The sequence below is a fragment of the Schistosoma mansoni genome, chromosome 6, assembly GCF_000237925.1.
Source record: "Schistosoma mansoni strain Puerto Rico chromosome 6, complete genome".
Taxonomy (NCBI): Eukaryota; Metazoa; Platyhelminthes; class Trematoda; order Strigeidida; family Schistosomatidae; genus Schistosoma; species Schistosoma mansoni.
In genome coordinates, this window is record NC_031500.1 from 18,236,756 (window position 1) to 18,251,954 (window position 15,199).

At 38.5% G+C, this 15,199-nt stretch overlaps 1 protein-coding gene across 1 annotated transcript in view; it reads left to right on the forward strand.

Annotated features, from left to right (window-relative positions):
• Positions 1 to 5,742: 5,742 nt before the first annotated feature.
• The window catches only part of Smp_127100 (hypothetical protein), a gene marked incomplete at its 5' end in the record, with an annotated part of 14,350 nt that continues 4,893 nt past the window's right edge, over positions 5,743 to 15,199 (forward strand). Inside the window, 3 exons of the mRNA XM_018798490.1 lie at positions 5,743 to 5,821; positions 8,529 to 8,707; positions 10,026 to 10,388. Coding sequence (XP_018653426.1) covers positions 5,743 to 5,821; positions 8,529 to 8,707; positions 10,026 to 10,388 — 621 coding nt within the window. The remainder of the gene's footprint in view (positions 5,822 to 8,528; positions 8,708 to 10,025; positions 10,389 to 15,199) is intronic.

The window sequence follows — 15,199 nt, forward strand, 5'->3', positions numbered from 1 at the left end:
CTAGTAAGAAGCAGTGACCAGTGGAGCTCAACCAGGTCTGTTGTGAGATAGTAACTCACTGAAGACAACGGTGGATGTGTTACTCAATTTCGAGGATCGGTTGAAGTTAGACATTAATACCGTCGGATGCCGACCCAGTGGTCTAGAGGTTAGACGCTCGCGCGCGAGACTGATAGGTCCTGCGTTCGAATCCCGCGTGTGGGATAGTGGATGCGCACCATTGAGGAATCCCATACTAGAACTATACGGCCGTCTAGTGCTTCCAGGTTTTCCATGGTTGTTTAGCTTCAACTGACTCATGATCTCAACTATTAAAATTACTGTAATAGCCACAAAAACCACTTCTGATATCTGGTATTAACTTGGAAGTTTTATTGTTCTCAATACAATTGATAAATTACATCTCTAACAATGTGAATAATCTGAAGGATTCCGTTTTAAAATTATTTCCTGTAACTTCATAGGAGTTTGAAACTTGTCGATAGTATGGCTACATATGGTACGAATTGCCTATTGTACATTAACTGCTCACAAATGTCTCGATATATTCTATGTTAGAACGCTTAGTAATTTGAAAGCTTTTTCATTGAAGATATCGAACAAAAATAAACTCATCGTAAGTAGATATTTTACTAGTAATGAGTTGAAGACCGAATTTAAACAGTATACTATTGGTCTTCTCCACGAAGCATCCTGTTCTGTAGGTACTTTCGGAGCCAAGATAAGAGTGGGTCAGTGAGACCCGACTTCCGCAACCTTATCTACGAAAAATACGTGTGGCATTGTGTAGAGGGTTTTAGTGAAGTCAAGTAATATTGAGTAGGCCACTATCTTTTATTTTCATCAGGTCCTCCAGCTGTTATGTGCTATGGTAAGATTAAACGGACAGGAATTCTCTCCCCCCAAACCTTGTTAAGCTTTGTAAAGACATTGTTATTATTTATCTGTTCCTCAATTTGTTCACTGACCAGTCCTCCCATTACTCTCGACGGTATTAGCAGTAGTGAGACTGGTCTGCAGTTGGCTGTCTCGCCCCTTGAAGACTATTGAGTGGTCTAATTCCATTCTCTTGGAAGTTGGTGTGGCTCCAGTGAGTGTCTGAAAAGGTTTAGGTTTACCTTCTCACACTGATTTAGGATTGTAGGGTGGATGTTGTTACATTCTAGTGACTTTCTTCGGTGCAAGGATTTTGTTTTTCCTATTACGAACACAGTAGTTAGTTGGATATTACCAAGACTCTTAACTGGAACTAGAGTTGAGGACTATTCCGCGCTCAAAGATTCCTGGTTTAATTGGTCGGTGGAGTCAGCATAAAGCAGCTCTTCCATATTAAATCTATTAAGACTTTATCCTTTGAGAGTACATATAACCTCGTTTGTAGGTTTTCTTAATGTCATGAATCTGCAGAGATATTTCGGGTTAAATTGCATTTCGGGTGCTAGCTCGATCAGAAAAATATCTCTTATTACTTTGAACCTCGGTATTGGTACGGTCAGAGTCCTTCAGGTAGGCTTCCAACTTGTCCTAGGTCTCTCTTTTGACCCGTAGCTAGTATCCCATGCAGTTTTGAACCTAGAATCGTCTCTTTCTTTAGGTATGCGCGTGTTCAGGATGCTCTCTCGTCGTCATGTATTATGCTGTAATGTAGCTAGGGTAGGAAATACTCTCGTTTTTCCGGAATAAATCGTTAGTCAACACGTTTGACATGGAATGTACAATAACCGCTACATCTTCCTGAGTCGCGGCATGGATATCCTCGTTTAGAAGCTGATCATATGTCAGCAAAAAACTAAACCTGAAGGTTTCCCGTCCCCACTTCAAATCGTGGCTCCAAAGAAAGGCATAACCAGCCATGAATGATGAAGGTACAATATGTCGTATAATAGCTTAGTAAGCTTTAGATTAGAAAATTGAAAATAGAGCGGTGTTGACAACGAAATGGAAGTCCAAATCGAGGAATGAGTAGTCAATCTAAAGTCAGTGAATTGAACATCATCACATATTTGCATCTAGTCCGAAAAGCTTATTCTTTCATGCAGCGTCTCTTCGACAAACCATAGTCAGAGTTTCTCAGTGGTTAGGTCCTAATGAATGGTCTAAACAACTACGACGTTGATGACGCAGAAATCCTGGCAAAACGGTGTTTTTAAATATTTCAACCGTGGCATACGACTCACATCGAGGACGGCTCCAGCTGAAACTCAACAGGAGTTTCAGAAGTATACTTAAGCACTGGATTGGTATATCAGACTGCAGCATATAGACAAGGACACTTATCCTGGTTTACTTCAATGAGGAAGCGGCCCGAATTTCAGTAAACTACTTGGCGTAATGTTCTTACAGTCACTAAGCCACGGTATGTTCTCAGGCAATTGAGGGGCGGCTCACATTGCTTCAAATTCCAAGGGAGGTCAACGCAGAGAGCCTTCAAGCTTCCGACCAGTAGCACTTCTTTCAATACTGGCAGAGGTTGTGACATCTCCCATATTCGATGGTTAACGGGCCTACTTGAAATCGATAAACCTCTTTTCAACCCAACAACGCGATTTTAGGAAGGGCTATTTCTACTTTATCAATGTGCTGGCTGCAGTAGATAGATGGACAACCCTCGTTGATTGTTAGGGAAAGATAGATGTGATGTGCCCTTGTTTCTCAAAAGCTTGTTGGGGAGTAAATCATACGTGTCTCATAAATCAGTTCAAGATGACATGTATGAAGTTATCGTTGTTTGAATCATATTTAAATAATGGACGTTTGAAGGTCAAGGTACACTTCTCTATTTCTTAATCTATAGGATATCCTCGTTGGGTACCTACGGTTCAATACTCGGATTCCTACTCTATACAAATTATATGAGTGATTTAACAATGAAAGTATCAACAGAGCCATCACTTTTCACTGAAGACGTTAAACCTTGAAGGAAACTTTGCGACGCACATCATAATCCTAGTGTCCCATCATCATCGGTTTTGTTATATGCTGACGATGTCAAGATATGGACAGCGATAAAAAATGGAGGTGATAGTTTAGAGCTTCAAAATGACCTAGAAAAACCATCTGAATGATTGAAAATTTGGTAGTTGCCGATAATTGTTTCCAAGTGCATTATGATGCATATTGTTTTCCAAGGTACAGACACATACACGGTGAATAACAGTGAGATACCTGCTATCCAGACACACAGCGACTTAGGAGTCATCATTAGCCAAGACTTAAAAACTACTTCACATTGACATTCGAGAGCCACCAGATGTTTCAGAAACGTGTTGTCAATACGTTGGGCCTTTAGCCATACTAATGCTAAAGCCTTCTTGAATTATATTAAGTGTTCGTTCGTTTCAAACTCGAGTAATGCATACAAGCGGCTAGCCCTTGTCTAATAAGAGACATTGAGCTGCTAGAAAAGGTTCAGATAACCTCAACAAAGCTGATTCCCGAAATAGTAAACCTGTCATATGATGCTTGACTAAAGTAAACCCTAGCGATGAATTTTCATCTGATATGCCTCCGCTTTTCTCGTCTTCTAAAACAGAGGATTTACGAGATTATTCTAGAGAAGTTCACAAGTTTAGAACAAATTACTTGTCACCAATGACAGGACTGATATGGGTCATTTAGCCTCCTCTCCTTTCAAAACAGCAACTGAAGTTTGCCCGCAATTTCAAAGTTTGCGTTTCGGTGTGTGCACATGTTCGTGCACGTTAGCAATCTATGTGTTTTCGAGGTAAATTTGTTTTGCTTGTACTTGTTGAATAATCATCCAGAAAAAATCCTATTCTCTCTTCTAAAAAAGGTTTGGATATTTAACTCGACATGAATCAACGTTATGGTTAAAAGTATGCCAAATCGAGAAAGATGTAAGAGTCTTGGTACCCTATAATCTAAAGCGTAATCTCGCTAAATGTGGTAAAAGTGCCATTCCAGCAAATCTTACACTAGTAACGTTGAAGTGCACTTTTGGTCAGATTGACAGTGAAACTTTTCATCTAGTCTTTAACAATTTTATACGGCCTCATTCGGAGTATACTCCATATATGGAAATAATGTGTTTCCTCCCTCACTCCAAAAGGATAGGAATACACTGGAATGCTTTGAAAAGTGATCCATGAAGTCAGTTCGAGGACTCGAATTCAGACCTTATGAAGAACGCATTGAGTCACTGGATTTCTACTCATTAGAGTACAGGCGTTTCAGAGGTGACCTAATGACTTATTGTATCCTAAACACTCCTGGCTGTCCCCTTAAATACTTACATAAGCTCACTCCTAACAGAAATCTTACGGGTAACACTCAGAAATTGCAGACACCACAGCAGAATGGACTGTAGGCACACCTTTTACTCCATACAAGTAATCGAATTCACTACCGCTTGTGATGGTCCAAAAAACTCCACAGGAGTTCTTTAAGAGGGAACATAATGTATTTTTGAGGACTCAGGACAGTATTCCACCATTATTCACTGGTATTTCTCTTTGTTTCGTTAAATAAACATGGGTTTCCTCTTGGAGGCATCACTGATCCACTGCTGATATATACGGTAGCTTGTTATGTGCATCGCTTGCGCTGTGTATGTCCATTGGAGTTATTTGATTTGTTATCTGTTTGCTGAATTTCTTCAAGCCTCGGTGGTTATGTGCTCTGTGTCCTATTACAGGTTACACTATCTTTCGGGGTTTGTTGTTTCCCATTTTTAAGTAGTTCTGTACTTCTGATGGTATCATTGTTTATATTCACGTTGCTTTACTTCTTAATGCTCGATTACTTTGACTTTAGACGTCATAACATAAAATTAATTTGTGATAAATTATTATTTGTGTTTTATCGTTGTATCGCTTTTCCAAGTAATTTCATTGTGCTCGAATACTTTATAAGTTAGATAAGACACGCTATTAGGGAATGATGGTAAACCAGTTGATGAGGTCATTAATCTTCATCGACTGAGGTGGTTGGGCCACGTGTTACGTATGCCTGAACACCGATTACCACGACGTGCTGTGCTGACTTGTATTGGGGATGGTTGGAAGAAAGTTAGGGGCGGCAAACCAAAACGTGGCATCAGTGCTTGAAGTCACTAACTTCTAGTCTGAGTCATGTTGGTAGATGCAAACTACTTGGTTGGGGTCCGCGTGACTATCGTAACCAATGGTTGGAGACTCTGTGTGATATGGCTGAGAATCGATCACAATGGCGTAGGTGTATACACTCTTTATCTTCCCTTAAACGTTGAGATTAAAATTGCTTCATATCTGTCTTCCTTCCTATACTGAATCCTTAAATACAACCTATCTTTTATGTATTACCACCACTAAATTAACTACTATGAATCCGGTGTTGATCTCGTTGTGCTAACGAGGTATGGCACCTTGGACCGATGCATATATGTGCCTGGTCCTACGTTGTAGCTGACTGATTGACTGATAAGTTAGATACTGTGTCCTTGTTTTTCTACTTTTTCTTCTTTTTGGCAGGAATATGTTTTTTTTTGATAGTATAACATTGCTGATTAATCAAATGTTATCTATTAAGTCACTTGTGGGAAAATATAAGTTTTCATGCTTCTTTTATTTGTCAAGGAATTTCAAAGTGGAATACTAGGCTTATTTCCTGCCAGTCACATTAATTTCTTAATATACTGTCTTATGACGATTTATATTTCTTTTGTCTACTAATGACAACATTTTTCACTACTTTAGCTCTTTGGGAAATAATTGCGTGACGTAAACCTGTTTTACACTGAAATTAATGCCCTCGAAGTTGTGTCACCTGCTTACAAACTTCTATCCTACTATCATGAATAATAAAATTATTAATGTGAAAGATGGTAAGTTGTGACATGTTCTTTTTGATGCTTTATGAACGTTGCTTCATTATTGGATGAAAGTTGTCTATGGCTTGATAGTTGTATTGATCTAGTAATTGAACTCATGGTGGTCTAGGGTGGTATTAGAGGTGCATCGGTGATTATTACTTCTTGGTTCGTTACACTAAGGAGGTACTTATTTAGCTACCTAATAAGGTAACCAGATTGATAGTGGTCTTGTTGTTGTAGGCGCTTGGTCATAAAGATAAGTACTTAGGGGCTATCAGTACTTCATGTGTTAACTTCGTTTGCTCAAGGTCTTATCAATACCATCGGTCAGACGTGCTATTTTTTAGAGCTAATACTTTCTGACCTCCTGTGAGCAGATACAATATACGGAAATGGTATGTGTCTAAGAGTAACATCTTACTGACACTACAACCCAGAACAGTCACCAGGACACTTCACTCTCAGACCTTAAGTTGCTACTTGTAGTATTTACCACTCCTCAACCGACTGACATAGTATGGTTGGGTTTAAATGAATGTGTTCTAGCCAATGCAGTTTGATTGGGACATCATGATAAGTAAACCTAATCGCTACGACAAGGTAGCTGCTACAGTCGGATACTTCATTTCTAGAGCTTAGCTCCACCTACTTAAGTGTAGAATATGTTCTAGTGTCTAAGGTCTCTAGAGTACTGGTAATTCAGCCTAATTGTTCTATTTTATCTCATATCTCGTAAATTTACACTGGAATATAGTAAAAAAAAATAATTATTTTGTACATATATATACTTATGGTTCTTATGTTCTGTTTAAAACCCAAAATATTTAATAATTATTTTTAAAAAAACGATATTCATACTTATATTATGTCTATTAAAGGGCATAGACTAAGAATAGACAATGGTATAACTGCGAAGTAATTCAAAGTATTAGGTGTCTTGAAATATGGACTGTTTATGTGAGTCGTTATTTACAGCGTATGTACATGGAAATGTAGAGGAAAAAAATTGTCATAGTGGAGAAAATAATACTGTGTGTAACTTAATTTTGGCAATTGAAGTGAGTTAATTTAATCATACGCTACATTGAACCTGGAACATGTATGTATCTGTTCACTTTGCTATACCATATATCACAGCAAAATGCTAGAGTAGTAGAAGTATTGTAAGAGTGTCAGCGGTAATACAAAACGATATTAGGGACAGATGATGAGTCGAGAAGATAATTGAATTCATGAAATAAAAAGCTTAAGATGATTTTGAAATTCAGGACCTAAGAGAGAACGAACAGTAGATGTGAATGTTCCATCGTGATCAACTCTGATCTATGTAATCTATCGTCTTTAATCATTGGTTATGGTGCTCACGCAGACCGCAACCAGATGGTCTACTTCTACTATTATGGCGCAATTCACTTGTCAATAACCTCATTAACTGATGCCATGTCTTCGGGTTGATCATCCCCAGCTTTCTTCCAACCTATTTCTACACCATCAAATATCGGCCGTTGAGATAGGGGGTGACTGGATCGTAGATAAAAAGAGAGCGGAATAGATTCTCGCCACTAAATATTGAAAACTGAAGTCTCCGATGTAATGCAGAAAAATTGACAAGATTAGTATACTTTTAGAAATAACGTACCTGGTTCAAACTTCTTGACCGTGATAACTTCAGTGCGTTCAAATAGATCTGTAAAATTTTCAGAAAGATATCATTTAAAAAGACCAGAGATTACTCTGAATTGCTGGCCATTCATAATCCTACTCAAAACATTTGAGTCTTGTTGTCAGTTTACTACATTTCAACCATAGTATCGGGACTCAGTAGTTAACATATCACTCGACTTCCGTCAATTTGCCATATTGTACGACTCTTTAAGCTTTTAGTTCATTATAGGATTCAGTTTTGAACTTCACCCCGACAGCCGAGTATTATCACTAATCATAGAGAGTTCCAAATACATGGACTTATACTTGTTACACTATTTTTTAAACTCTTATTCACATGACATCATAGTCTAAACGTATCGTCCCAATTATATTGAAATAAAAGTTGAAATCAGAAGGGGTTTTGTGGAGATTTCAGTATTTTTCATAGTTGAAATCATGAGTCAGTTGAAGCTAGACCACCATGGAAAACCTGAAAGCACTGGACGGCTGTTTCGTCCTATTATGGGACTTCTCAGCAGTGCACATCCACTATCCCACACGCGGGATTCGAATCCAGGACCTACGAGTCTCGCACCAGAGCACTTTACCGATGATGATTATAATCATATGCTCACTAGTGACTGACTTTAAGATACATGTTCTGGAGTTCTAGTGGGAAGCAGTAACCAGTGGAGTTCAACCAAGTCTGTTGTGAGATAACAACTCACTGAAGACAATTAGTGAACAGTTGCTCAAACTTCGTGGATTGGTTGAAGTTAGACATTAACACCGTTGGATACCAGCTCAGTGGTCTATCGCTTAAGTGCTCTAGCGCGAGACTGGTAGGTCCTGGGTTGGAATCTCGCGAGGCGGGATCGTGGATGCGCACTGCTGAGAAGTCCCATACTAGGACGATACGGCCGTCCGTTGCTTCCAGGTTTTCCATGGTGGTCTAGCTTCAATTGACTCATGATTTCAACTATGAAAAAAGTTGAAATATATTCAATTAGTGTCTCATGTAAAACACTACTGGATTATAATGCTTCACTTAATTTTTTTGTAATTTTATTAGCAAGTTTAAATCTTAATGCAATCGTTCAGTTAATCAGTCAAAATGATGGTGTAGTAGCACTTCCAACAGACACTATTTATGGATTAGCTTGTTCCGTTTTTAATACTGAAGCAATTGAACGAATACGTCGTATTAAAGGTCGATCAGAGACTAAACCTATGGCTATATGCTTAGATCAGGTAGGTTGAAATCATTTTGTTCTTTTTGTATGTTTATGTGTTATCAGTATCAGCTTAGACTAATGTTCAATGATTTCATGTAGTTAATGATATGTATTGTTTGGCTTCACATAGCGTTCTACTTTTATTCTATCAAAGTATGCATAGCAATCGATTTACTCAACACTTAACAGCAGTTGAATAGCAATAACATTAGTCGCTCTTCAATTCCGCTATATGTAAGTAATACTTCGAAGATATTTATAATCAAATACTCGCCGTCTACTTATGACTTCTCCTTACATAGACTATGTCTTATAGAGTATTAAAGAGCAGGCATTTCACTTGTGTCCTAAGTTATACGTTTTGTCAAAAGCTGAGTACCATTCTTGCTATCGTAATGTTTCTATCACTACCCTCCTCAAGATAATGACTCTTAAATCATTGAATCACTGTACTGTACAGTTCCATCATTGACCGTTTCTTATAGTTAGTGTGGTCTTTTACAAAGTCAATAAAATACCAGTAAATTCAATTTTATGTTGAACAGGGTTCAGTAGCTATGACATTTGACTTTCAACAATCAAGTTCTAATACTTTGCTTTAGGCAACCGAATAAAATGTAGTTGTCCCATACCCTTAAAGGGTGGCTTGAATCCAAGTATGCGAATTTGTATGTTGGAAACAAACTATCAAATCTTGAATTTGTCACATGACTTATTGAAATATTTGTCGCAAGTATCCACTTCCACACTCACTGCTTCATGTATTCTTATTGTAATGGACGAAAAATTGAGTAGGGTGAACCAATTTATTGCATTATGCAAAATCATATACCGCATTTGTAAACTATGGAAACAATACATTGGATACACTATCTGGACATCTTCCTTGAATTGTTTCTTAAATGTATCATCTTTCTTTCATTTCTGTTGTTACTCGGACCGCTTGTGTTTTTCTTTCACTTCTCATGTTCCTCTTCTGTCAGTAAGAATCCAACTTCCGATGCATACTATTTATATCTGTCTGTATAAGTAGCAGACGCCACATTATCCTCTCTCTCTAACACTAATATCAAGGGATTGTAATAAAATGACTGTTAAGCTCACCTCTTACATGACCTAATCGATATATGTGCATACATATTTACAGTTTGATTCGTTATTGAGTGGCAGTGACCATATTTACTGAATCCTTAGTGCTGATTAAATCCTACATATCAATTTGCAATAGGACCACTGGTCTAATTTGACACTACATGTATGCATAGTTAAAATAGTTCATTCATGTCTATTCACAGTGTGTGGTTTTCTTTACTTTCTACCTCTGCATTTTTTAGGTATCACATATTTCCCACTGGTGTGATACAAAAAATATTCCAACTGGTTTGCTATCAGATCTTCTCCCTGGTCCTGTCACTGTTCTATTACCACGTTTTTCTGATAGACTTCAGGATCCATTGAGCACTCGTTTGTTAAACTTAGGCGACAAGCGTGTTGGTATTCGAATACCGGATTCTGGTTTTATACGTAAACTTATATCAGCTTTGAATGAACAAACTAGATCCTCATCAATTATTGGCAATAACGTTGAACATTCTAGCGGTTGTGATGAGCGTGATAGTATCAGTATTAGTGGTGGTCACCCATTAGTATTAACCTCAGCAAATTTAAGTGGACAACCGTCAGCAATTCAAATCGAAGTATGAATTATTTTTTTTAATTTATTTAAACACATAAATATTGATACGAAAAGGCACCAAATATATATGCGCCGCACAAATCTCATTTATTTGTGTGAGGGCTGTGGTACTGCCCAGGTGCCCAAACTGAAGCAGATGGCTTTCTCAGGGGACCACACCGGGAGTCTTTCACCTAAAGGTCTGATCCACAAGGCAGTGGAGCATCATGAAGAGATGCAGTCTCATGATAGCCGGTCACCAACAATTGATTCATAAGCCATTTGTTCCCTCAGGATACTGGAGCCCATGTGTACCGTCGGTTCGGAATCATGGTTTTCCAACTCCCCTAGGTGGACTTTCCGTGTCCACCGACTCGATTAAAGTGCCGGACATTCGCTTTTCGTCCTCTCAATTTCGTAAACAACAGTAATTCCACGAGAAGGCAGTGAGTAGGACCTGTGTGGCAGAGGCTATATAGGTGTGGCCATGTGAGAGCATTTTGAGAGGGAGAAGGGACTCTCCCTACTCTCAGCCGTACCAGGGCATTTGGGGGCGGTGTGAATTATTACAGTGCTTATACTTTTCTTTTCGAGAAATTAAAAGAATCCAATCATAGTCACAACCAATGTGTAGGGTCTGGGACAAATTTGTGTTAACTCAAGTTGTCGCCGTCCTCACAAACCTCACGTCTCATCGGTACAGCTAGATGAGTTTAATAGTAGAAAAGTCTGAAGAAGATAGTAGTATTGTTATTTTTGCTAAATCAGGCAAACAAACATTTGAATACTGTCCAATTTTTACACTGCTAAGGAATCCTTTGACCTCTTCCCCTATTATAAAATTGTTTTTTATTCAGAAGTTATATCATTGAATACATCTATGATTTTTGAGTGTATTTCTGGATTTGTGTGTTTGAGCATATGTTCCTACAGAGCATCGATGTCTAGTAACCGAATACATCCTCATTAAATTAAAGTACTGACTTTACTTCTGTGACTGAAATCGGCATGTTTTCGAAATTGTAACCGCATCCTCTATCACAATAATGACTTTCAGAAAAAAAACAGAAGTTTTTTTATAACTGAAACCAAACATTTAGATTGAGAAGAACTGAAGCTTATAAATTGACCTCGTCGTTACTGTTATTTCCGTAGAATGCTGCCCTTATATCGGTTAGGGTAATCAAGTAGTAGATTACTAGTTTCCATACGTAGAGTGTCATTCAAAGACGAGCATGCCGATTTGTAATTAGTAAATGACTTGCAGAGATAAAGCCTGTCACCCATTTCTAACATGATCTTTATTTATTTAAACACATAAATATTGGTACAAGGAAGCACCAGATAAATATGCGCCTCACAAATCTCATTCGATTTGTGTGAGGGCTGTGATACTGCCCAGGTGCCCAGGCTGAAGCAGGTGGTTTTCTTAGGGGGTCACACCCAGAGCCTTTGACCTAAAGGTCTAGTCCACAAGGTAGTGGAGCATCGTAAGGAGATGCAGTCCCATGATAGCCGGTGATCAACAATAGATTCATACACAATTTGTTCCATCAGGATCCTGGAGCCAGCCTATGTGCACCATTGGTTTGGGATCAGGGTTTTCCAACTCCCCTAGGTGGACTCGCCTTGTCCACCGACCCGGTTAAAGCGCCGGACATTCGCTTTTCGTCCTCTCACTTTTGTGAACAACACCCGTGGTACGAGAAGGTAGTGAGTAGGACTTCCCTGGCAGAGGCTATATATTCGCGTGGCCATATGAGAGCATTTCGAGAGGGAGAGCAGACTCTCCCCACTCTCAGCCGTACCAGGGCATTTGGGGGCAATATGATCTATGTGGATTTAATAAAAGTGTGATAGATTACTCTTTTGCCTTTGGGAGGATAATTTGTCATAAAGTAATATCACTCATCGCTACATCTCTTTTTTCCAACCGATTTACTAACTTTTGTTCATTATCATGTTATTTAATTAGGTAATGACTTGTTCCTTTTATTAGTTGAGATTACCTCCTCCGCGCTGTAACCTTCCCTTAATTACGGTGTATTTTCTGTGCCTAAACAAATATACATTATTGGACACTTGGAAGCATTGGACAGCCATATCGTCCTAGTATGGGACTTCTCAGCGGTGTGCATCCACGACCTCGCAAGTAGGAAACAAACACTTAACCTCTAAACCACTGAACCAGAATTCAACGGTATCAATGTCTAACTTCAATCAATCCATGACCTTTTGTGACCATTTGTTCGTTTCCTTACACCTGACACGGTTTAGATCCACTAGCCACGGCATTTCCGGCAATTTCCTCACAAAGTTATTCACCGGTGAGCATATGATAATTTTTATTATGAAGTTGTGTTGATTGTTGAATTTGATTGAAATCATTAGTCGGTTGTGGATGCGTTCTGTCGAACTGTCCTATATTAAGACGAAACGGCCGTCCAGTGCCTCCAGGTTTTATTTTGAGGCATGTCATTCAAGGTCTCTAACCACCGATTGCTATTGTCTTGCGGATCCCAACCAGGTAGTCTATGAGGGTTTGAAGAAATTGTGGTATTTTCACAGTTAAAATAACGAACTATAATGGTAATATGGTATGTTGTACATTTTCTATTCCTCAGACTCGATTCGTTACCGGTAAAGTATGTAGACCTTTTAAAAGCTCTTTAATCAAATACCAATTCTCTAGTCAAGGATTGCAGTGAATTTTCATCGAATTTTTCAACCTAAAGTGTAGCTTTTCGAGGATATAATTTTTTCGACTGAAATGACTGAGAAATATCTTACTTGTGTCTAACCACCACCTACCTCAATCAGCAATGCCAACTGATATTAGAGTAAGTTGATAAAAATCAAAGGGCGATCTAATCAAGAAATGGGATCACTTCATGAATTCATTGACTGTTAAACTAAGCTGTTGTACGTGACATTGAATGATGCGACCTAGAATCAGTCAAAGTAGCTCCCAAATACATTCATTATTTCTCCATGAATCTTGATTATCAATATTCCGTCACTCATTCCTCATTTTCACTGATCCTTTCTAAACCATATTCCCCAGTTTTAATTCATTTACATTGGCGGTTTTCGAATTCCCATTAATGCTTAGGACTGCAATTGATCAATCTCTTTTGAAATATGTGCATCCTACGCGTCCTGGATTCCATTGCTAACCACCATCCATAGTCTTTAGTGTTAAGTCTTTCTTATTATTATTATTATTATTTCAACTTCCTTGCCGTTAATCTTGGTAATCTCATTTCACTATCCTAATGCGTGACGTGTGTTATGCGATTTGGACTGGCGTACTTTTTCATTTAGTTTCTATGTTGATCATAACTGACTTCGTATGATTAAATCTGTACACGCATAATAATTGATAAGTACGCTGTGTTTTTTTTAATCTAATCAGATGTTAATTCATGTGTACTCAAGGTAAATATTATACTACTCAGTCGACAAAAACCGAATTGAAGCAAATATATGGAATGTGATGTAGTTAGCAGTGGAATTCAGGATACGCGTTTCATCCTCAGTCAGTCAGCCAGTCACAACGTAGAACTTCGTACGTATGTACATCAGTTCGAGTTGCCATACCACATTAGCACAGAGATGCAGTTGTCCAATCAAATCCCATAGTGGTAGAAGTAGTAAGAGTATAAGCATTTTGTGAAAGATTAAGATTGGAAGATGTTATTAAAGGAGTATAATCCATTGAAATAAATTTGGAGAGAGAAAAAAGATAGAGACATGAAGAATTCAGAAGATTAGAATTTGGGAGAGCACAAAGAGTGGATGCACCTTCGTCATTGTAAACGATTTTGAGCCATGTCATTCAAGATCTCTAACCATCGATTGCTATCATTTCGCGGATCCCAACCAGGTAGTCTGCACCTACCAACATGGTTCAGTCCACTTGTCAGTGAGTGACTTCATGAATTTGGGCCACGTTTTGGTCTGGCCGCCCCTAGCTTTTTTCCAACCCACTCCTACCCCATAAAACATTGCACGTCAGGGCAGTCGGTGGTTGGGCATATGTAACACGTGTCCCAGCCATCTCAACTGATGAAGTTTCATCCTATTTATGGATCATCAGCTTGATATATATATGTATATATATGCATCTAATATACTTCAAAATGTTTCAGATAGATAGTCCTTTCTTTATACTAACTTAGTTGTTGCAACATTAATTATCCAAACAACCTGAAATGATGATATCCTCAAGTGACTTATACATACATACTGCCGGGTCAAAACGTCATTCTTCAACATTCGAATTGGTTGCAACTGGAAGAGAAGATAATAAGTAGTGCGGATTAATGATTTTGTGTCCGCGGTCTGACTCTTTTATTACCGGATCATAATGTTGACGAATTATATACATATCCGATTTCACTTCGTACATGTTCACTAGCTTAATTCACGTTAGTGAATAACTCAATACATTAAATGTAAGACGAGAATTATTTTTGAATACATGTAATTTCATGTATTCAGTAATGCAGACGGACAATAAATAAAAAAGAAACGAACTGGAGAAGGTAAATATGCCAACTCAGTCTAAGCGCAAATGTAACTCAGTATTTATAGTCAAACACAAAGAAATGTCGATGAGAAGAGGTTTTGTGGAGATTTCAGTATTTCCATAGTTGAAGTTATGAGTCAATTGAGGCTAGACTACCATGGAAAACCTGGAAGCACTGGTTGGCCGTTTCGTTTTATTGTGGGACTCCTCCTCTGGCGCGAGACTGGTAGGTCCTGGGTTCGAATCTCGCGAGTGCGGGATCGTGGATGCGCACTGCTGAGGAGTCCCATAATAGAACGAAA